This window comes from Suricata suricatta, chromosome 7, assembly GCF_006229205.1.
Source record: "Suricata suricatta isolate VVHF042 chromosome 7, meerkat_22Aug2017_6uvM2_HiC, whole genome shotgun sequence".
Classification (NCBI taxonomy): domain Eukaryota; kingdom Metazoa; phylum Chordata; class Mammalia; order Carnivora; family Herpestidae; genus Suricata; species Suricata suricatta.
The window spans coordinates 17,296,888-17,318,278 of record NC_043706.1 but is presented as its reverse complement, the minus strand read 5'-3'; the positions used below and the strand labels follow the sequence as shown (position 1 = coordinate 17,318,278).

Sequence of the window (21,391 nt, the reverse complement as noted above, 5' to 3'; positions counted from 1 at the left end):
CCATTCTGTCGGTTGCCTATTAGTTTTCTTGATTGTTTCCTTCGCAGTGCAGAAGGTTTTTATCTTGATGAGGTCCCAATAGTTCATTTTTGCTTTCATTTCCCTTGCCTTTGGAGATGTGGTGAGTAGGAAATTGCTGTGGTGGAGGTCAAGGAGGTTGTTTCCTACTTTCTCCTCAAGGGTATTGATGGTTTCCTGTCTCACATTCAGGTCCTTCAGCCATTTTGAGTTTATTTTTGTGTATGGTGTAAGAAAGTGGTCTAGTTTCATTCTTCTGCATGTTGCTGTCCAGTTCTCCCAGCACCACCTGCGAAAGAGGCAGTCTTTTTTCTATCAGATACTCTTTCCTGCTTTGTCAAAAATTAATTGCCCATACATTTGTGGGCCCAGTTCTGGGTTCTCTATTCTATTCCATTGGTCTATGTGTCTGTTTTTGTACCAATACCATACTGTCTTGATGATGACAGCTTTGTAGTAGAGGCTGAAGTCTGGGATTGTGATGCCTCCCATTTTGGTTTTAAACTCAAAACAAGTATCTTTTGACTGCTTTATTGCACTGGTTAGGCATCCTTCTCTTGTTTTGTACCTTGGCCGAAATGACACTATTGTTTCATTAACATGTAAGCTTTTTGTTTTTGGTTTCAGATTATGGAAGCATCTTTCTAGTCCAGTATACAAAGGGCTCTTGTATGTTAGGAATAGATGTGGGATTTATTTGTCTTTATAGAAATGATCATATGGATTTTTTTAAATTTCAACTTATGTTTCTCATGGTTGACACCAACAGATTCTCTACTGTTATAGTAGCCTTATCTAACTGGACTAAACCTTCATTATGGAACATGACTCTTTTAATGCTCTAAGGTATGTAAGTCTTTCAATTTATGAATATCTTTTTAGAATCTGTGTCTGTTTCATTTATTTGGACACCAGTTCTTATTTTTCTTGTAATTTCTCTTGTTTTGGAATAAGATTATACAAACCTTGTAAGATGAATTAGAAACTGTTCATCTTTTCCTCTATTCTGCAATAGCTTGTATTCACATCAAGATTATATATGTCCTCCTCTGGACTTTGATAGGACTCTCTTCAAAGTCTATCTAAATGCAGTGTCTAATTTTGGGAATAGTGCTTTGAAACTTTTTCATTTTTTCCTCCAAAAGATTATTTTTTATGAAATTTTCTACTTCTTCCTGGTTTTCCTCTGATGATATCAATTTTCCAGGCACTGTCCTATTTCATCCAGATTTTCAAACACCCTTGCAGAGACATTTCATTTCTAAAGTTATAGATTCATGGTTATTTTTTTTCTTTTTTTACTGCACACAGTCACTGGGGATTTGTGTTTTTTGCTGGACTTTTGTAAGCCAAAAATAATCTAGATTTTATTTATCAGTTCTACATTTTGTTTGTTTTCTAATGCATTACTTTTTGCTTTTGTCTCTAGAGAGAGATAAAATCCACTTTCTATATGTAATTTTGGTTTCTTTTGTTTCTTATTATTTTTGAATGAAAATTTCAGTTTAGTTAGTTACTTAATTTCCAATTACTTTATTTTGATGTTCTTTATTTAAACATGAGTATGAAGATAGACACCTCCTCAAAAGAATGGAAAATTCTAGTGGTGGCTAACATAATGGTATTTTGTTTTTTTATTCAAGGAATCAATATGAAAGAATTCACATGAAAATATGCAGTTAGGGGACACCTGGGTGGCTCAGTCGGTTAAACTTCCGACTTCAGCTCAGGTCATGATCTCACAGCTCGTGAGTTTGAGTCCATGTCAGGCAATGTGCTGACTGTTCAGAGCCTGGAGCCTGCTTTGGATTCTGTCTTCCTCTCTCTCTAACCATCCCATGCTTGCACTCTGTCTGTCTGTCCCATTCAAATATAAATAAACATTAAAAATTTTTTTAGAAAGAAAATATGCAGTTAGATCTGTAAGAGAAAAGATTGTTGTGAGTCTTGTAAATTAAAAAGATGTCTTTCTATGAAAGCATGAAGACATTTGATGACCATGTTTCTCTTTTTTTTCCCCCTTGAGCTTAAAATTATCCAAATTCCCATTTCCTAAAACTGCTAATTCAAAAAAGGTATGTAGCCCCAAGGAGAATCTTTCCTTTAAAAACCTCACCCTCCTTAACCAAAATCTTTATTATTAATATTATTTGGCAGCTCTCATTCCTTTTTGACCAACTAGTTCTCCAAGGTTAACCGACTTTCTGCATAAACATTTAAAATTTTTCATAATGTGGAAAAGTGATTCATTTTAATTGAAGAGAGCTTGTTCAGAATTTCCAAAATGAAATTTGAGCTTACACAAAGAAAACCTCAGACAGAAAGGCTAATTTTTCATAAACTACTGAAAAGGGGACACAGAATGGCTGTCTGTCTGTGACCTTAGCATTTGTGGTTTCTGCTGCTGAGCTCAACAGCCATTCTTTATTGCTCTGTGACTCAGCCCTCATGCATGAATACTTACATAAAACAGAGGCACACAGCAGGGGAGTTCTTCCCTAGTTTAAATTGTTTACGGTTTCTTTTGTATGTATAATTCACAATTTAAACATTCTAAAGTGCATTTGTTTATATGTTACTCAGGCTCCACAGTGAGGCTTTTGAGAAATTCCTGTGCCCTATTACAGGATGAAATGTCTACTTAGCATGGAAAAGGAGGCAGTGGGGGGATGGAGAATGACTTTATGCCCCGGGAACATGTTCAGGAAACTCGGGGTAATGGTGGGAATCTGAGGAAAGAAACGATTCCTCCAAAAACTGAAAGAGGAGTGCGAAGCAGGTGCTCCAGAACTAGAGAAGATGTGCAGGAGGCAAGATCCTGGGCTTGGGAATTGGACAGAGGCAGGAGTAATTCCTGAGTAATGAATTAGGCCAGTGAAGAAACGTGGCAGGTGTGTGCCCAGTGGAGAACTGGAGTGAGTGAAGTTAAGAAGGTGTAAAACGGCTGATGTGTGAAGAAGGGCATGGCTTAGGCAAGTGTGGGCAGGACAGGGTGCAGGAGAAGAGGCTCCAGTCAAGGAGGGCCTGTATGCCACACCAGAAGGACACTGGGGTGTCCCCGAGAGGTGGCATAATCACACCGGAGTTGGAGGAAAGTTACCCTGAATGCGGGCTGGAGCATGGACAGGAATGGGCAGGGTGCATGTGGCGAGATCGTCCAGGGGGCCCTTACTGTAGTCTAGCTGGTGAGGACGGTACCTGGCCATCTGCAGTAGCGATGAAAAGCGGACAGGTTCTGTGATACTAGAGGCAAAATCACTGGTTGGATATGGAGCTTGAAAGAATGGGATGATTTCTGACCTCTGGTTTCACCAACAGGGTGGATGGTAATGCCATCACTGAGACAGAGCGTGTCTACAGAGGCCGTCTGCAAAATGCAAGCTACGTAGTTACGCGTGTTGGAAGATGTGAGGAAAGTGGAGAAGACCCGAGCTAGCCGCGTGCACCATGAGTGAGGGGGCTGGCCAGGGGCTGTTCAGCAGTACTGCTGTCCCCCTGGAGGTGGGGACCATGGATGGAACTGTCTGTGTGGTTGTATGATTTTCCCCCGCTCTGAGCTTGTGAAAGAGATGGATGCTGCCTGGTGCCCTGGCATGGTCAGATGTCCCTTGGACCAAAGCAGGGGACACATAGATGTGGAAGTGTCCCACCTCACAATAAGCAAGTGGTGGAAGAAACCCAACTGGCTTTATCGACAGATGAATAGATAAACAAAACGCGGCACATACATACAATGGAATATTATTCAGCCTTATAAAGGAAGGGAATTCAGACGCATGCTACAGCATGGATGGACCTTGGGGACATGATGCTGAGTGAAATAAGCCAGCTACAAAAAAGACAAATACTGTGCGCTTCCGTTTACGTGAGGTTCCTAGGGAGACAGATTCATAGACTGAAATCAGGAAGGTGGTTGCCGGAGGTGTCGAGTGTTGTTTGATGGGTACAGAGCTTCAGTATGGGAAGATAAAAAAGTTCTGCACGATGTGAATGTACTTACTGCTGGTGAACTGTACACTTAAAAATGGTTAAGATGGTAAGTTTTATGTTCCGTGGTGTGTTTTGAGGTGTGTATGTGTGTGTGTGTTTGCTACAATTAAAAACATACTGGGGGCGCCTGGGTGGCTCAGTAGGTTAAGCCTCTGGCCTCAGCTCAGGTCAGATCTCACGTTCGTGGGTTCGAGCCCCACGTCAGGCTCTGTGCTGATCTCTAGCTCAGAGCCTGGAGCCTGCTTCCGGTTCTGTGTCTCCCTCTCTCTCTGACCCTCCCCCTCTCATACTCTGTCTCTCTCTGTATCAAAAATAAATAAAACATTAAAAAAAATTAAAAAAAAACATACTGGGGGCGCCTGGGTGGCTCAGTAGGTTAAGCATCTGACTTCAGCTCAGGTCATGATCTCATGGTTTATGGGTTTGAGCCCTGCTTCTGGCTGTGCTGACAGATCAGAGCCTGGAGCCTGCTTCAGATTCTGTGTCTCCTCTCTCTGACCCTCCTCCACTTGTGCTCTGGCGTCTGTCTCTGTCTCTCAAAAATAAATAAATGTAAAGAAAAACTTTTTTTAAAAAGACATACTACAAGCAACAAAAATGTTTAGCTTGATGTACAATTTTTCAAAAAAGTTTCATCTGATAAGGCTGAGCCAGGTCATCCCGCCCTTTCCTGTCACCTCGTTCACCTTCGCTGATCCCCAGGCCCGCTCAGCCTGGTGTCTGCTCCCTTGACACCTGGTAACTGACTTTGGCCATGACCTGAGGATTCACACTGGCTTTCTGCAGTGCGCTTTATCTTTCTTGTGGCCTCCCCAGCACTGTCTCGGAGAGGGAGGGGGTTGGGTTTTATTCTCAGTAACTTGTGGTTGGTGAATGACACAGATGACTGATTCCTCTTGTTAACCACACATCTATCTTGTAACCTTCAGCAAAAGTCCACCTCCACGGCTCATTTGCACACCACCACATTTTATTAAGGGTTGAGGAAAGCTTAGTGGTGCGTGCAGCCCTTGATATCTACATTTTAAGATACGCAAATTGGTGCAAGAGGAAAATGAGGAGAGAAGCATTAAGAAACTTCAGAGTTAAGGATGTTTCCCTGAAGTGCATGCTGTCAGGTCTGGTGCCGGTAGAAGTGAGCCTCGCCTTTGACTTTGAAAGTACTGGGGATCACAGCTGTGAGAAAAACCCGTGGTTACAAAGTCTATCATGTTCACAAGACTCTTTTGATAAATATTTATTGGCAAATATCGTACTCCAGCTGCTTTTGGGCTCAGAGAACACAGCAGTGGACAAGATAGGAAGGGTATCTTCTCTCATTGGATCCTATTTCAGGTAGAATTAGAGAAAAAAAGGGCAAGAAGCTTAAGAGCTAATGATAAGGGTTCTGAGAGGGTTAAGAGAAGTGAATATGCCGGAAGGTGTCCAGGATGGTTCACTCCTTTGGGAGGGCAGAGCCGCTGAGCTCTGGGCGACAACAAAGAGCCTGATCTTGACCGTCCAGCAGGGAGCCTTAGGGCAGCGGGACATCTGGTGCCAAGGAATGACTTGAGCTTATTTGAGAAACAGAAAGGAGGCTCCTGTGTTTGGAACGTGGGAGGCGAGGGTGAGTGTGGTCTGAGCTGAGGTCAGAGGTCAGCACTGGTCAGGAAGGGCTTTATAAGTCAACGTTTGAATCAAAGGGCACAGAGGAAGACTGGAAGGCACCAAGCAAGGGGCTAGCGGGATGTGATTTATGTTTCTAAGAGGTTGTCCTGGCTGTTATGTGATGATTGCATTGTAAAGGGTGAGTGTGGGAACGGGGAGGCCCACCTGGGGGCATTTGCTACCATCTGGGAGAGGGATGACTCTAGCCTGGACTATGTTGATGGGGCTGGGTCAGATCCCTTAGGGAGAAGGGAGGGCATGGGACCAAACCCTGGGCCCTCCAACAACCAATCCATTATTCAGGAGAGCTTGCCGTTTCTAGGTCTGAGACCCAAGAGAGCAGTTTCTCAGGGAGGCCTTATGAAGGGACGCTTGTGAACAGCAGAATTCTTCTCAAAAGCATTACTACATTCTCCCTCCTTCCCCATGCCACCTCCATCGGCCCCTCCTGGAGCCTCTCTTGTGCCATAGTGACCGGAGAGTGTCCAGCCCCTGCCGTGGCTGATGCATAACCCACGGTAGGATCTAGACTGGGGACAGGGAGCAAATTAATTTGAAGGAGACGGGGCAGGTTGTTCTGCTGAAGACTAAGAGGAGAGCAGCACCAGCCAATGAATAAAAACCTACTGTGAACGACAGGGTGTGTCACCAAGGAAGAGCAGATTCCAGTTTGATGGGCAGACAGTCGATGAAACCAATGCGCCTGCGCAGTGGAGATGAAGGATGACGTCATAAGTGATGTGCTACTTCCCTCCAGAACTCAGACAAGAAGCCACCCTCAGTTGGAAAAGTGCAATTCGATTCCACCACACCCTGACTTGTATTCTGACAGTTTACTCTGTCCTTTTCCCAACTCCTTTCTTTAGTCGTTCATAAAGTAACTGGCTTTTGTGACCAGGTTTTATTGTGCTATTATCATTTTGGTTTTGTTTTTTTTTTTTACTAACTGGTCATCGATGTATTCTGTTGACATCCAAAGGAAATGGAGTGGACAAAATGTTTTCTGTAAAAAGACCCATCAGCAGTGTGCTCCTTCAACTTTTATTTTTATTTTTTATTTTTTTAATGTTTATTTTTATTTATTTTGAGAGAGAGAGAATGAGAGAGAGCAAGGCAGGGGCAAAGAGAGAGAGGGACAGAGAGAATGCCATGCCCACCCTGGAGCCTGACACAGGCTTGATCCCATGACCGCGAGATCACGACCGGAACTGAAATCAAGAGTCCGACACTTAACCGAGCCACCAAGGAGCCCCTAAACTTTTATTTTTATGTGCTATTAAATTATTTTGCTTTCCTTGTTTGACAAGCAATAACAGCAATGAAATCCTCTGCATACTTTATCTGATGAGAGAATTCCGACATATTTTGTTTATCGTTGTAACACCAAGGACAGACAGCCTAAACATTTTATCGTCTTTTGTACACAGCTGTTACGATATAGGGAATCTGTTTTTTAGGTTGGAATACATTTCTCTGAAGGAAATGAATCCTTAGTAGCTTTTCTTTTAACTCAAGCATCTTGTTTAAATAAACTTTTTGTTTAAAATAGTATTAAAGAGTCTGTCATTGCATCAGTAGAACAATGAGGCTGTTTCATCCTGGCGTGACCAGGAAGAAGTTTGGCAAAGTGGGAAGTGTGGCTAAGCTGCTTATCTCTGAGTAACCTTGAGGGAATATTCATCACCGTCTCCAGGCTGCAGTCGTCTTGACCTGCTGGATGGGAGGCACACCATCCCCTTGGAGGCCGCATGTGGTCATTGTTTTGGAACCCAGAGGATGAATCAGGTGGCCTTTAGAGGCATCCTGAAGCCTAGTGATGGTTGTAGAGAGAGCTCACTCACCCCTGCTGATATGAGGGCTTTCCTGACAAGAGGTTTGAGGAACTTTGCAAGAGTTTTTTGGCTGCCTGAAGTCTGCTGTCTTCCAGGAGATACTATTGTAGAGCCTGAAAATAGAGGAGAGTTTTACCCTTCCTTTGTTGGGTTTTTGGTGTAATAGGACATTCTCCTATGAAGTTTGAAACAAGTTGTGGCCGTGAGGAGGCCATTTCTGATTTTCTGCTTACTTGTTCTGTGAACAAGGCTGGGCCGTCTAGGATGTATTTGTGTTTCCTCTCCCCCTTTATTTATTGGAAACTCAATATAATATTCAAACATGTTTGGTTCAGTTCAATGAGTACTTATTTTCTCTGTATTTATTTTATTTTTTTCATTTTTTAAAATGTTCATTTTTGAGAGACAGAGAGTGCAAGTGGGGAGGGGCAGAGAGAGAGGGACAGAGGATCTGAAGCTGGCTCTGTACTGACAGCAGAGAGTCCGATGCGGGGCTGACCTCATGAACCATGAGATCATGACCTGAGCTAAAGTCAGACGCTCGGCCGACTGCGCCACCCAGCTGCCCCTCTCTGTACTTATTTTAACTGAATATCTGGTTTGCAATATATTTCACGATACTTATAAAAGCAAAGTTACGCAAATAGCTTAAGCTATTGTAGCTTTCCCGACATTTCTAACCTTACTTGGTGAACCATACTTGTCTGATTGGCCACCCAGCAATTAACACACAGTTCAGGCTAAGTGGTTGAAAACATTGACGTATTAATTTAGTCAGTCAATGGATCCTTAGAGAGGATTTTTAGGTTTGGAAAAAGTGTTGTTTGTTTTGTTTTGAACTTCAGAATCGTAGCAACACATTTATCACACGATTGCACGAGGCTGACTGTGTGCCAGAACCTGTCCTAAATGCTTCATGAATATTAATTTGTAATTTTAAGCTTTGAAACAAGCCCCCTATGCAGCTACTGTTATTCTACCCATTTTCCTGATGATGAAATCAAACCTTGGAGCGAGTAAAATCACTCACGATCCCACAGCTAAGAGCAGAGATCAGATCTAAACCCAGGTTCTTTTGGCTGAGGCCGCGATTAAGGTGGTATTGTTGTTTTTAAAGTGTTTTATTTGGAAATAACCCCAAATTTACAGAAAGGTTGTAAGAATGAAGAATGTCACACTTCCTGAAATTTCTTTGTTGTTAGTATGTGTAATGAATGTTCTTTTTCTGAGACGCAAATGCCTCCACCTTGGCTCTTTACCCTGGAACACGTCAGGGCTGTTCTTTTACACGTTCAGTGTATGTATATCTTTAGCAAAGGTGGCATTGATGAGATACTTCTATTAATTTGCTGTCTATATTTCAAGGTTGGCATTTAACCCAATAATAGGGTCTTTTCTGATTTCCTCCAGGACGGGATCCAGACTAGCTCCAGGTATTCTTGTTGTCAAATCTCTCTTGCCTCCTTAATCGGGATACATTTCAACCCCTTCCTGTGTCTTGGTCACTTGGACATTTTTTTAGAGTATATTTCCCCTTTGCCTTAAAAAATAGAACAAGGAGGGGTGCCTGGGTGGCTCAGGTAGTTAAGAGACCGACCCTTGATTTCGGCTCGGGTCATGATCTCATGTTTCGTAAGTTCAAGTCCCACAGCAGACTCTACAATGTCACAGCGTGAGTCTGCTTTAGGTTCTGTCCCTCTCTGCCCTTCCCATGTGCTCACTCGCCCTCGTCTTATGTTTGAAGCTTCACCATGATTAGGTAAGGAAATCCAATCCAAATAGGAGATGTGGGGACCGTCTCAGGATCTCATCTCTGGGGACACATGATGTCCTTCCTTCCCTCGCTGGTAGAGGTGACTTGCATCCCAGTGCTCCGTCACACTGTCTGATTTCTCCACCGTGTAATTACGATTTTTCCCTTGTTGCTAATAAGCCGTCTGCGGGGAGATGGAGAATGTTTCTCTGACACTTGGAGGCACCAGTCACAGGGAACATGTATGTGTGTGAAGGTAGAAGGAGTTTCTTCTCTTCCTCGGGAATGTAACAGAGGGGAGTATCTGCATCTTCCCGCTGCAGCTGGAAAGTGTGCACATCTTTTCTTATGAATTTCCAGACATCACGGGGCATTTTGTTAGGGCTGAGACCCTGCTCGCAGGCAGAGCTTTGGGGCTTTGATGCTTCTGGGCCCTGATGAGTCTAGCTTGCCTCTGTGAAATAATAACGTGGCCACGATGCCTCCTAAAAGAGCAAGAAATGGCATCCTCACCCGTAATGTCTGAGACCACGTTTCAGGAAAGGGCACTGGTTCTTTGAGGGAAGGCAGACAGCAGCAGAAACGGAAATCTGGACTGGTTTCACCTCCAAACCTGGGAGAAGTTGCAATGAAGGACTGATTTAGGGTGTTGGAAATGGCCAGTGGAGCTGGTCCCCGCCCAGTATGCTGGCTGCCGGCAGAGTGGCTGTGAGCCTAGCAGGACCGCCCCAGCCCACCCTCCTAGAGAACTTCTGGACTCTGCAGAGCCGTGGTTCTTACACCCCCATGAGCATCTGAGCTCGTGCACGGCCAACATACTCCGCATGAAGACATGTGACATTGAAGATAGTATGCTAGAAAGAGAGGACAGGGAGTAATCCAGGTAGAAAAGATTAGATGAAAAGTTAGAACCTCTATACTCGAGCCATAGGTTACGGACCCTGGGTATCAAATTTGTTTCAGAGCATCTCACTGGGAGGCAAAAAGGAAAACATGATCAGTTAGTTACAAAAATCTCACTTCCATGATGAAGAACGTATCAGTTGCTCAGGAGAAACAAAACATTCCCGATGCTTCCAAGTGAATACATCCGTCTATACTTTGCTTATTGGTAATAGACCTTTTCTTCCACTTTCCCTTTTGACAGTTTTCTCTGTAATTGGTTTTTACTTATGGGTTCCATGGTTGAAAGGTCCGTAAATGTGATGTTTCAAGATCTGAGTATCAGGATGGGGAGGGAACAGAAGTGCCGAGGAGAGAGCGCATAAGGTTGTGTAACAGCATAGTTATTCAAAGCCACGGATTCTAAATCTGGGGACACAGGGCTTGACCTCGTTACACCAACTTTTTAAGGGAATGCCCTGGTGCTGTGCCCTAGGAAACAGGAAATCCCACCTCAGGAGCTTGCTGGCAGCACAGCCAAATCACCCAGCAAGAAAACCACCACAATAAGAAGGCGCTAAAATGGATGATGGATAATTATTTACATGAAGGGAAACGATGCAACCGGAACTTATGAGTACTCTAAATCCTGCCCTTTGGAGGGATTTCAGTGTTTTGTTATCTTTAAGGATCCTGCAAAGTCCTTTTGGTTCAAAGGGCTTCTCCAATGTTGGATTGATAGGAGACATTCAGGAAATGGGTTCATTCATCGGGTCGGTTAGCCAGTCAGCAAATATGAATTGAACTCCTGTGTGAGCCAGGCCATGAGATGGAGAAGAACTCCAGATACTCTGGATCTGAAATATACAGTAGAATAGAGACAGGTGCAGGCAGAGAAGCAAGAGTAGTGCTGTGTGTTTCTAGAGCACTTCAGAATTCTTTTAAAAGCTTATATTTGTGGGGCACCTGGGTGACTCGGTTGGTTAAACATCCAGCTTCGGCTCAGGTCATGATCTTGTGGTTTGTGCATTCAAGCCCCGCGTCGGGCTCTGTGCTGACCGCTCAGAGCCTGGAGTCTGCTCCGGATTCTGTGTTTCCCTCTCTCTCTCTGCCCCTTCCCCACTCACACTCTGTCTCTCAAAAATAAATAATAAAAACATTTTTTAAAAAAGTTTATATTTGTAACATTGAGCGAGATCTGCACTAGTATCCCCGTTTCAAAGACAGTTTGGTGGCAGACTCTTAGAAAAGCCAAATTGTCCACCCAGGCCTTCTGTTTCCCCAACTCACCACTGGGGGGTGCTGTGTGAAGTTACCCAGAGGGGTCCCAAGTGAACTCTGCTTTAGATCAGCAAAATGGCAGGCACTAAATGGAAAGCTTCAGAGCCATCTTAGGTGGTGCCCAGATAAAGCCGTTGTTACCTGGAGTGAATGAGTGCAGGCCCTATGCAGTGGCAGGGACATAAAGGACTCTTGGAGGGTCCTTTCCAATAAGAGCAGCTGCCTGGGAAGTGTAAACATGCAAGTCTGGTCCCCTTTGCGAGCAACAGGACTTGATAACTTTTCTCCAGAACACTTTCCTCCACTCAACGGGCCCCCACAGGCCCTCTGCTCAAGGTCCTTCGCAGGCCTTTTGTTTTCCTGCTTGTTGATTTTCCTTTTGCAAACAGGATTGGGGGACCCATTATTCAACTAAAACCTTCTTTTGTCAACTCATAGGTTTTTTTCCCCTAGTGTTGATTGGATGTCTAGACAGATAGGTGGAAATAATTGCCTGGGGGAAGGACAACCTTAACTAAGCGGTCCATTTACATTTTTACATCCTCCTAAAAATACACCCACACCAGCCCTTTGTCTTGGTATTTCAACGTTGTGCAAGACTCTGGAATACGTTTGCTTCTTTTTGCAGTGTTTAAAATGTCCCATTCAGAACCATTGTTCTTCGAGACTTAAGGTTGTCTAGGAGGGATTTAAATCACAAAGGGCTCGGGCAGTTCTGAAAAACCTCTGTTATGCTCCCTGGGTCATAAAGGAGACTCATAAACGGTAACTGCCGTGGGGGAGGGCAAGATGGTGTCTAGGGTCTGAGGCATCCTAACTGCCAGGCGGGCCGGAGAAAAGTAGGGGTATGTTTTCATTTAACATCATTCCTTGCTGACTCTTGTCTCCTTCGAAAATTGTCCACGAGGAGACAAACGAGGGTGCCCTTTCTGTTAACTCCGTTTCCTTAATTATAGTTGTTAGGAGATGGGCTTAAATCGTATTGTGAGGTATGGGCTCTCTCTTCCCTCCGGGCTGCGGAGGAATTTGTTTGAGAGACTGGTAACAGTAAACCCGGAGATAAAAGTCGGTGTGCTCCACTTTTTCAGTTGCCCCTTTGAAAGGTTTCTCTCTTGTGTACTGGCCTCTTCTCATTAAAACCTTTTCAGGGTTGTTTTTTCTTTTCCTTTCTTTTTTTCCGACCACAAAATCAGCGTGTGCCTACACGTTCAGGACTTGGGAGGAAAGAAGGGTGGGTTGAACAGAGCCTTCGTCTGGTAGGGTTTGGAGTTTCTGCGGTGTTGTTTAGTCCCTTTTTGGCCTAGCCTCGTGTTCAGTGCCAGGCTGCTTTCGTAGAAACGTCCAGAACTTTGGTGCTTCCTAGTTCAGAATGGGTCCACGTCTGTCCCGATGCCCAAACCAGAAACCTTCAGGGTAGTGACTCTGCATCAGGCGCCATGTGCAATTCATCAATCATGTTGATTTCCTCTCCTATACACCTGGATTCTGTCTGCTTCTGTCCCTTTTGGTCCAGGCAACTTTGCCCTTTCTCCTAGAACAGACACAAGGGCTTCCTAACTGAGCTTTCAGGATCCTCAAGACCTGTCTTCACTGCCTTCCACCCTACCAAGTGCTATTTTCAGAACACGACATTTGTTATCATGACTGCCACCTTTTCAAGAAGACTTCCCAAGTGTTCAGCACCTCTTCTTAGAGTAAGTCCCTGGATAGGCCAGTCAATCTGTCTTTGACTGTTCTTTCTTCTTCTATCTATAGGTATTTTATTTGTCTCTCACTTTCTTGGTTCCCATCTGAAAGGCACTTTTATTTTAGAGCTCTTCATACAAGATTGACCTCCGGTTGGGCTTTTGTCTGTAATCTGCCTTAAGTTGTTTCAAAGGCATGTTTACTTTTGCCTTCAAACAAAGCAGAGGAGAGAGCAGGTCTTCTATTTCCTCCCTGCCCCGCTGGAGCACCACACATTTGCTGAGCAGGTAGAGACCCTGGCTGGGAGGCTGGGCGGCTGCTCGGGCTGGGCCGCCATTGCCCCAGTGGGCACGGCCCATCCACCTGCTGCGGCGGCCAGACAGCACACGTTCAATGAATACCCGAATCCTTGTTTTTCACATCTTCTGGCGAATGGCAGTTTCTTTTGTCATCCTTACTTAAAAATGATAGAGAATGTTGATATGGTTTATGGGGAAACATCTGAAGCCCAGACCAGACTTTTACTGAGGAAGGAAGCAGGAAACCGTCTTTGTCTTCCTAGTGGGTCTTGAACTAGCCTGGGGCTGACACTGAAAAGCTGAACTTTCTGATTTGACCTTTTTTTTTTTTTTTTGTGGTGGGCCTCCCAGTGTTTTTGGTGAATTAATTGGTAATATTGGTTTAACAAAAAATGGAACATTAGAGTTAGTTGGGAAATGCCTTCTCTCTTTTTAACATCAGGTTTATTGAGCTATGACTTACTTATAATAATACGCACCCATGTTGAGTGTATAATTCTGACAAATTTCTGCGCTTGCATAATTACCCTAAGACTCAAGATGTAGACACAATAGTGTCCAATACAATAGCCACTAACAACATGTGGCTCTTTCAAATGAACTGAAATGAACTGAAATTAAAAAATGGCTCCTCTGTTGTGCTAGTCACCTTTCAAATGCTCAGTAGCCACATGTGACTATTGTCTACTGTATTGGACAGTGCAAATGACAAAACCTTTCCGTCATAAGTATATAGCACAGTTATAACCCATACATACAGCACAGAAATAAAACATCCATCACACCAAAAAGCTCTTTTGTGCTCTTTTCCAAATTATGCTCAACTCCCATCCTTGACTTCAGGAAATCACTGACTTGATCTCTGTTACTACAAATTGATTTGTGTTTTCTAGAGCTTCACGTATATGTACACTTTATTTGCATGGCTTTTTCTCAGCAAAATGTTTCCAAGGTTGACCGATTCATGCCATTACATGTGTCATTAATTCACTCCTTTTTAAAAAAAATTATTTTGTTTTGGTGTCCTGTTTTGTTTTGTTTTTACAGTTAACATTGCATTATATTAGTTTTAGATGTACAATATGATTCGCCAATTCTGTGTGTTACTTAGTGCTCATTATGATAAGTGTGCTCTTAATCCTCTTCACCTGTTTCACCCATGCCCACCACCCACCTCCCCTCTGGTGACCATCAGTCTGTTCTCTATAGTTAAGAGTCTGTTTTTTGATTTGTCTCTTTTTTGACTTGTTCATTTGTTTTGTTTCTTAAATTCCACGTATGAGTGAAATCATACAGTATTTGTCTTTCTTTGACTTATTCTGCTTAGCATTATACTCTCCAGCCCCATCCATGTTGTTGCAAATGGCAAGACGTTATTCGTTTTTTAAGTCTCAGTAATATTCCTTATATATATATATCCCCCCTTCTTTATTCATTCATCTATTGACAGACACTTGGGCCACTTCCATAATTTGATAAATAATGCTGCAGTAAACATAGGGATGTATATCTCCTTTTCAATTAGTGTTTTTGTATTCAATGGGTAAAAACCTAATGGTGTGATTACTGGTTCATATGGTAATTCTATTTTTAATTTTTTGAGGAACCTCCATACTGTTTTCCACAGTGGCTGCACCAGTTTGCATTCCCATCAACAGTGCACGAAGGTCCCTTTTTCTCCACATCCTTGCTGGCACTTGTTTCTTGTGTTTTTTATTTGGGTCATTCTGACAGGCGTGAGGTGGTATCTCATTGTGGTTTGATTTGCATTTCCCTGATCAGTGGTGTTGAGCATCTTTTCATGTGTCTATTGGCCATCTGTATCTCTTCTTCAGAAAAATGTCTGTTCATGCCTTCTGCCCATTTTTTGTTTGTTTTGAGAGAGAAGGAGAGAGAGAGAGAGAGAGAGAGAGAGAGAGAGAGAGAGAGAGAGAGAGCGCGCACGCGCAAGCAGGGCAGAGGGATAGAGGGGGAGAAAGACTCTTAAGCAGGCTCCATATTCGGTGCAGAGCCTGACACAGGGCTCAATCCCACAACCCTTGGTTCGTGACCTGAGATGACATCCAGAGTCAGGCACTCAGCCAGCTAAGCCACCCAGATGCCCCTTCTACCCATTTTAAAATTGGATTATTTGGTTTTTGGTATTGAGTTGTATAAGTTCTTTATATATTTTGGATACTAACCCTTTATTGGATATGCCATTTGCAAACATCTTCTCCCATTCTATAGGTTGCCTTTTTGTTTAGTTGATTATTTCCTTCACGGTGCAGAAGCTTTATGTTTTGATGTAATCCTGATAGTTTATTTTTGCTTTGGTTTTCCTTGCTTCAGGAGACATAGCTAGAAAAATGTTGCTATGGCTGTTGTCAGAGAAATGACTGCTGTTCACTCCTTTTTATTGCTGAGTAGTGTTCCATTGTATGAATAGACCACAATTTATTTATCCACTCATCTGTTGATGCCACTGGATTGTTTTCCTTTGGGACTATGATGAATAAAGCAGTTCGATTTTTGTAAGGACATAGATATTTTAATTTCTCTTGGGTAAATACCTATGATTGGAATTGCTGGGTTATATGGTAAGTATATGTTTAAGTTTAGAAGAGATGGCCAAACTGTTTTCCAAAATGGTTACACCATTTTTTATTCCTACCAACAGTGTAAGGGAGTTCTAGCTGCTCTATCTTTACCAGTTACTACTGATATTTGTTTACTTGTTCTATTAATTACTGAGGCAGGAGTATTTGTAATTACAGACTTCCCATTTCTCCTTTCAGTTATATCAGTTTTTGCTTCAAAGATTTTGAAACTTTGTGATTAGATACATACAAAATAAATAATTTTTGTGTGTGAGTTGACCCTTTTAGTTGCAATGTTCTCCTTTGTCCTTGTTCTCAATTCTTTGTCTGCTAATATAGCTGCTCTAGCTTTTTGGTTTTTTTTTAATCAGAATATGCAAGGTACATTTCTTTCCATCTCTTTGCTTTTATTTTTTATTATTTAAAAAATGTTTTAATCTTTATTTTTGAGAGAGAGACAGTGTGAGCATGGGAAGAACAAAGAGAGAGGGAGACACAGAATCCGAAGCAGGCTCCAGGCTCTGAGCTGTCAGCAGAACCTGACGTGGGGCCTGAACTGACGAACTGTGAGATCATGACCTGAGTGGAATTCAGACGGTCAACCAACTGAGCCACCCAGGTGCCCCTATCCCTTTGCTTTTAAACTTATATTTTTATTTAGGGCAGGTGTCTTTTAAGTAGTGTATAGCTTGGTCTTGCTTTTAACAAAAACCTAGGCTGAGAATCTCTGACATCTAATGGGTGTGTTTAGATCGTTTAGTTTAAAAAAAAAAGTCATAACTAACAATAGAATGAATATTTCAAGTGTACGATCTGATGAGTTTTGACAGGTATATAGCTGTGAAGCCATCACCATGGTCAGGAAAATGGCCATTTTTGTCATTCCCACAAGTTTCCCTGAACTCCTTTGTAATCCCTCTCACCCCTCGTCTTTCTAGAATAGCACTGATCTGCTTCCATCACTTTGCATCTTGAGAATTTTGTGTAAATGGAAACATACCATAGGTAGTCTGTTTTGTCGGGTTTCTTTTACATGTTGCGATGGTTTAGAATTCAGTCATATTGTTTTTGTTTCAATTTTGTTGCTCTTTTTTTATTTGCGTGTAGTATTCCATTGTGTGGATATAAAACAGTGGTTCTATTCATTCACACAGATGGCCATTTGGGCTGTGTCTAGCTTTTGGCTATTACAAATAGAGCTGCTATCGGCACGCTTCTTCAAGTCTTTGTATGGACATGTGCTTTTATTTCTCTTGAGTATATATGTAAGAAGGGAGTTCCTAGGTCGTACATGAGGCCAAAATTTAATTTTTTAAGCAACTGACTATTTTCCAAAGTATTTGTACCATTTTACACTCTAACCAGTGCTATGTGAGGGTTCCATTTGCGCCCCTATCTCGTCAACAGTAGAGATGGCTTCCTTTTTAATTTTATTGACTCTGTTTGGTGTGTTTACATATCATTTACTTATTGCCCACTCATATGTCTTCTTTTGTGAGGTTTCTGTTCACATTTTTTGCCCACTTAAAAAATTTCATTGTTTCCTCATTCTGATTAATGTCGTTGGCTGGACACTACTTGTAGTGCAAATATTTTCTCCTGCTTTGTGGGCTGCCTTTTTGTATTTTTAATGGTCTCCTTAGAAGAGCAAAGTTTTTAATTTTGATAAAGTCCAAATTATCTATTTTTTCTTTTAAGATTTATTTATTTATTTTAGTTAATTATTTAAAAATTTTTTTAATATTTATTTTTGAGAGAGAGAGAGAGAGAGAGAGAGAGAGAGAGGTGGGGGGAGGGGCAGAGAGAGGGAGACACAGAATCTGAAGCAGGCTTCAGGCTCTGAAGTGTCAGCACAGAGCCCAATGCAGGGCTTCAGCTTATGAACCGTGAGATCATGACCTAAGCTGAAATCGGACACTTAACCCACTGAGCCACCCAGATGCCCCTTATTTAGTTACTTATTTATTTTCCTATCCAAGGAACATTTATCTACCTGAAATCACAAAGATTTTCTCTGATGTTTTCTCCCAGAAGTATTATATGTAAGTCTATGATTCATTTCATTTTTGTGTAGGCTGTAAGTCTTCATTTTTGTCCGTGGAGAGATCTAATTGTTCCAGTACCATTTTTTCAAAAGACTTCATTCCCCATTGAAGTGCCTTAACACTTTTCTTAAAAATCAGCTCATGTTCATAGATGTGGGCAAAATGGTACAAGATATATACAAATACTTTATCTATTAATCTCACAGGTAGGATACCTGTATGAAAGAGGGGGCTAAGCATTAAAAATAATTTATGTGGTTATGAATGTCTAATTCTCATCAAATCTAGTTTTCTTTTAACCATTTCTTTATGTCTATTCCTAAATGAATTAAACAATTCTCTTTGATTCGAAAACTTCATGAATAGTAGCATCCATATTGTGGTGGCAGAAATCATCCTACCCATCACTTAAATGGACAGGCCTTCTGGTGAAGCCAAGCCTTGTTTCAGATATTTGAGTTTGGCAATGTTCACAGATCACAGAATTTTCTTCATATGTAAATTATACTCTGAAGTGACATCAAATGAAAAAATACACAACTCTCAATTTTCCTAAAAAATTCTGATCTCTACAATAACCATAATTTAACTTTCTGTATGAGGAGTCCCAAAGTAAGCCAACATTCAGTTCTGTGACAAAGAGAAATCTGGAAAAGAAAACCCAGTGCCTATGAAAATCGAGATCTAAAAATTTAATGATTTAAAAATAGCCTTTACATACAAGATGGGAGAGAGTAATACAGACCGAACATTTTGGTTTCGAAAATGTGAAATGTCACCACATAGCTTAGAACAAGTCTGTCATCTCCTAAGAAACACACATTATACAATGTAATCTACAGAGACACTTTTGAACTCCTCCTGTTTAGTTGGTTTTCAGCAGTCTCCATCCTACCCACGCACTCACTTGTCATGTAACAATACAACTTGTAATCATCTTTTGACAGAGCAGAACTTGGAAAGCTACAATAATAGCTGTTTTCAAAAGCACCTTCTATGATGTTTCACTGATTTTTTTTTTCTCCATCACACTTAGATCACACATTGTTCTCTCTTAAGTCCTTTTTCTGTTCCAACGATTTGGTTTTTAAAACAAGCAAGCTTAATGAAGTCAAGGCATATATTGCAAAATAAAAACGCTTTCCAATAGGCTAGACTAGAACCATTAAATAAGAACAGGACCAAAAGCCCACAGATAACTTGCTTCCTGACTTGGTAACAGGAGAATACCTTTACCCCTGGTAGGAAGTGTTTCAGCTGCCCCAAGATGAATCTCATGGTTTGCAGTGTGTCTATGCTGTGCCAACACCACCTGGTTCAAGGGGACAGGTTATGGAAGGGGCTGTGCTGAGCTGTGAGATGGTAATAGGCTGTATCCACAGGGTCATGGGCCAGACAGAATTGTAAAGACTGGATGGGCTCAGTGTTGGGTCAGCAGCTGCAGGTTTAAAGGTGGGTGCAAGATCAAGCAATGAATTCTCTTAGAATAGGATGTGATCTGGAGGCTCTTAACATTTAAGTGACCAAGGAACTGGTCAGGTAATGGAAGTAGTAGCACCTAAGTGAATGTTGAGAGAAAAGGCCTTTACTTAAAACTAGTAAATGGAACCATCCCTTTTTTCTGTGGACAGGCATAGTCTGCTATGTCTTTATGAATTCCTGCTACAAATAATATGGCTTTTGCAAATTTAAAAACACCCTTTGGAAGACCTCATGGCCAAATCACTCATAAACACAGATGATCAAAAAGCCCTGGTGAAACATGTGCTCTCCTTTTATTGTGTTGTGCTTTCTGTTTTGAAACAGCCCTGCCCTAACTGGGGATATGGCCTGTAAGTCCTTCTAAAATATTGGTCTTGGATTGACATACACTTCCTGAAACTTCTAGAAGGGCTTTCTCAGTCAGAAGGGAGGCATTTTGCCATAGTGTGGCCTAGAAGGTCAATTTTGGAAGGGGCCTCAAGACAAGAACAGGTCATATCATGCCTCATTGTTGGAAGGTGAACATTTGTGTATATACCGTGCTTCCCAGACTTGGAAGTGACAGGCTCAGAATAATTGCTAGTATATGTATAGCAATATTACAACTGGCTGGTATGTTTTCAAAAAAAAAAAAGGAAAAAAGAAAAAAATGCAGCATTAGGAGGTGGTTACTAAGGTGCTTCTTAATTCATGTTTTCTAATGGAATGTATCAGACAGACATCTACCAACGAACATGAATACACAGGCATACACACGCACGTGGACACGTTTCTGTACAGTTTATGCCTTAGATGCTTATGTGTTTATATAACCACACAGGAAAAAATTCCCCCTCTAGCTCCCTGAATTGCTGAATGTTGTCTAACCCCATCAAATGTTAAAATATTTCATTTTCATAGAAAATTATCTACAAAAATAGATAACATTTACAAAAACCAGATAGCATTTCCAGTTTTCCTTAGTAGTGCGCTCAGTCCCCCTTTCCTCCTTTTCTTCTCAGAAGGTTGCCATTTCCAGCAACGAGCGCTTGAAGAGCTGGGCGTTCCTGGACAGGTCTGTCACTTGGTGCACCATCTCCTGCAGGGCCGTGGTGCTGGGGTAATGGAGGGCGGCCATCTTGGTCGCCATCACTATAGTCTTGAGCTGTTCGCAGAGCTGGTTGCTGGAGTTCATCACTTTGTTGCGAATGTCCTGGGTGGCAACCTGCCGCGTCAGCGTGTCCCCAATGAACACCAGTTTGTGTGCGCTCAGGATGACAAACTTGCTGTGGGCCACGAAGATGCGCGGGGGCTGCGCGGAGCTGACGCAGCTGAAGAGGGCGTCGATGGCGTTGAGGAGGGAGATGTAATGGGTCTCACACTGGTCGTAGTAGAAGTAGAGCAGCTGCCGATCCTGAGAGCCCACGCTGCTGTTTGTGGTCGGGAGGTTTTGAGAGGGCTTCCACTTGGAGATGTCGTTCTCCACTGGCTTGGTAATTTCTTGTTCTAACAGCTGGAACTGACTTAGCTACAAGGAAGCACAAAGCAGATTTCATGAAGGGTAGGGCAAGTGTGCTGTACTGAAAATTAACCAGGGCTTGGAGTTCAAGGACAAGGATTTTAATCCCTAATAAGAGTCAGGTGCTTATTAGATGGGAGGCCTCAGTCAGGTTGTCTCACTTTCCTAAAGTGTAAAATGTAGAGATTGAGGAAGAGGATCCCTAAGGAATCCACCAACTCAGGCCCCTGTGACTGTGTACTGGTTTCTTCTGCACTAAGGCTGGAAGACAGCTAGTGCGCATCCTCAGCTCTTGTTACCTGCACCTTTATGAATGTTAAATGAGTTAACATTTACAAAGTGCTTAGAATGGTGTTTGGTACATTGTAGCCTCCATGTAAATGTTTACGGAGCATTGAG

General features: G+C 42.3%; 1 protein-coding gene and 1 long non-coding RNA gene across 5 annotated transcripts in view; one reads left to right on the top strand and one right to left on the bottom strand.

The window, feature by feature from the left end:
* The window catches only part of LOC115295640, an 83,890-nt gene that overhangs the window by 23,481 nt on the left and 39,018 nt on the right, over nucleotides 1-21,391 (top strand). The window lies entirely within an intron of this gene.
* Nucleotides 18,690-21,391, bottom strand: part of NEDD9 (neural precursor cell expressed, developmentally down-regulated 9) — a 170,745-nt gene continuing 168,043 nt past the window's right edge. For all 4 annotated transcript variants that reach the window (XM_029943727.1, XM_029943729.1, XM_029943728.1 and 1 more), the window contains one exon: nucleotides 18,690-21,001. In XM_029943727.1, coding sequence (XP_029799587.1) covers nucleotides 20,492-21,001 — 510 coding nt within the window. In that variant the 3' untranslated portion in view covers nucleotides 18,690-20,491. The remainder of the gene's footprint in view (nucleotides 21,002-21,391) is intronic.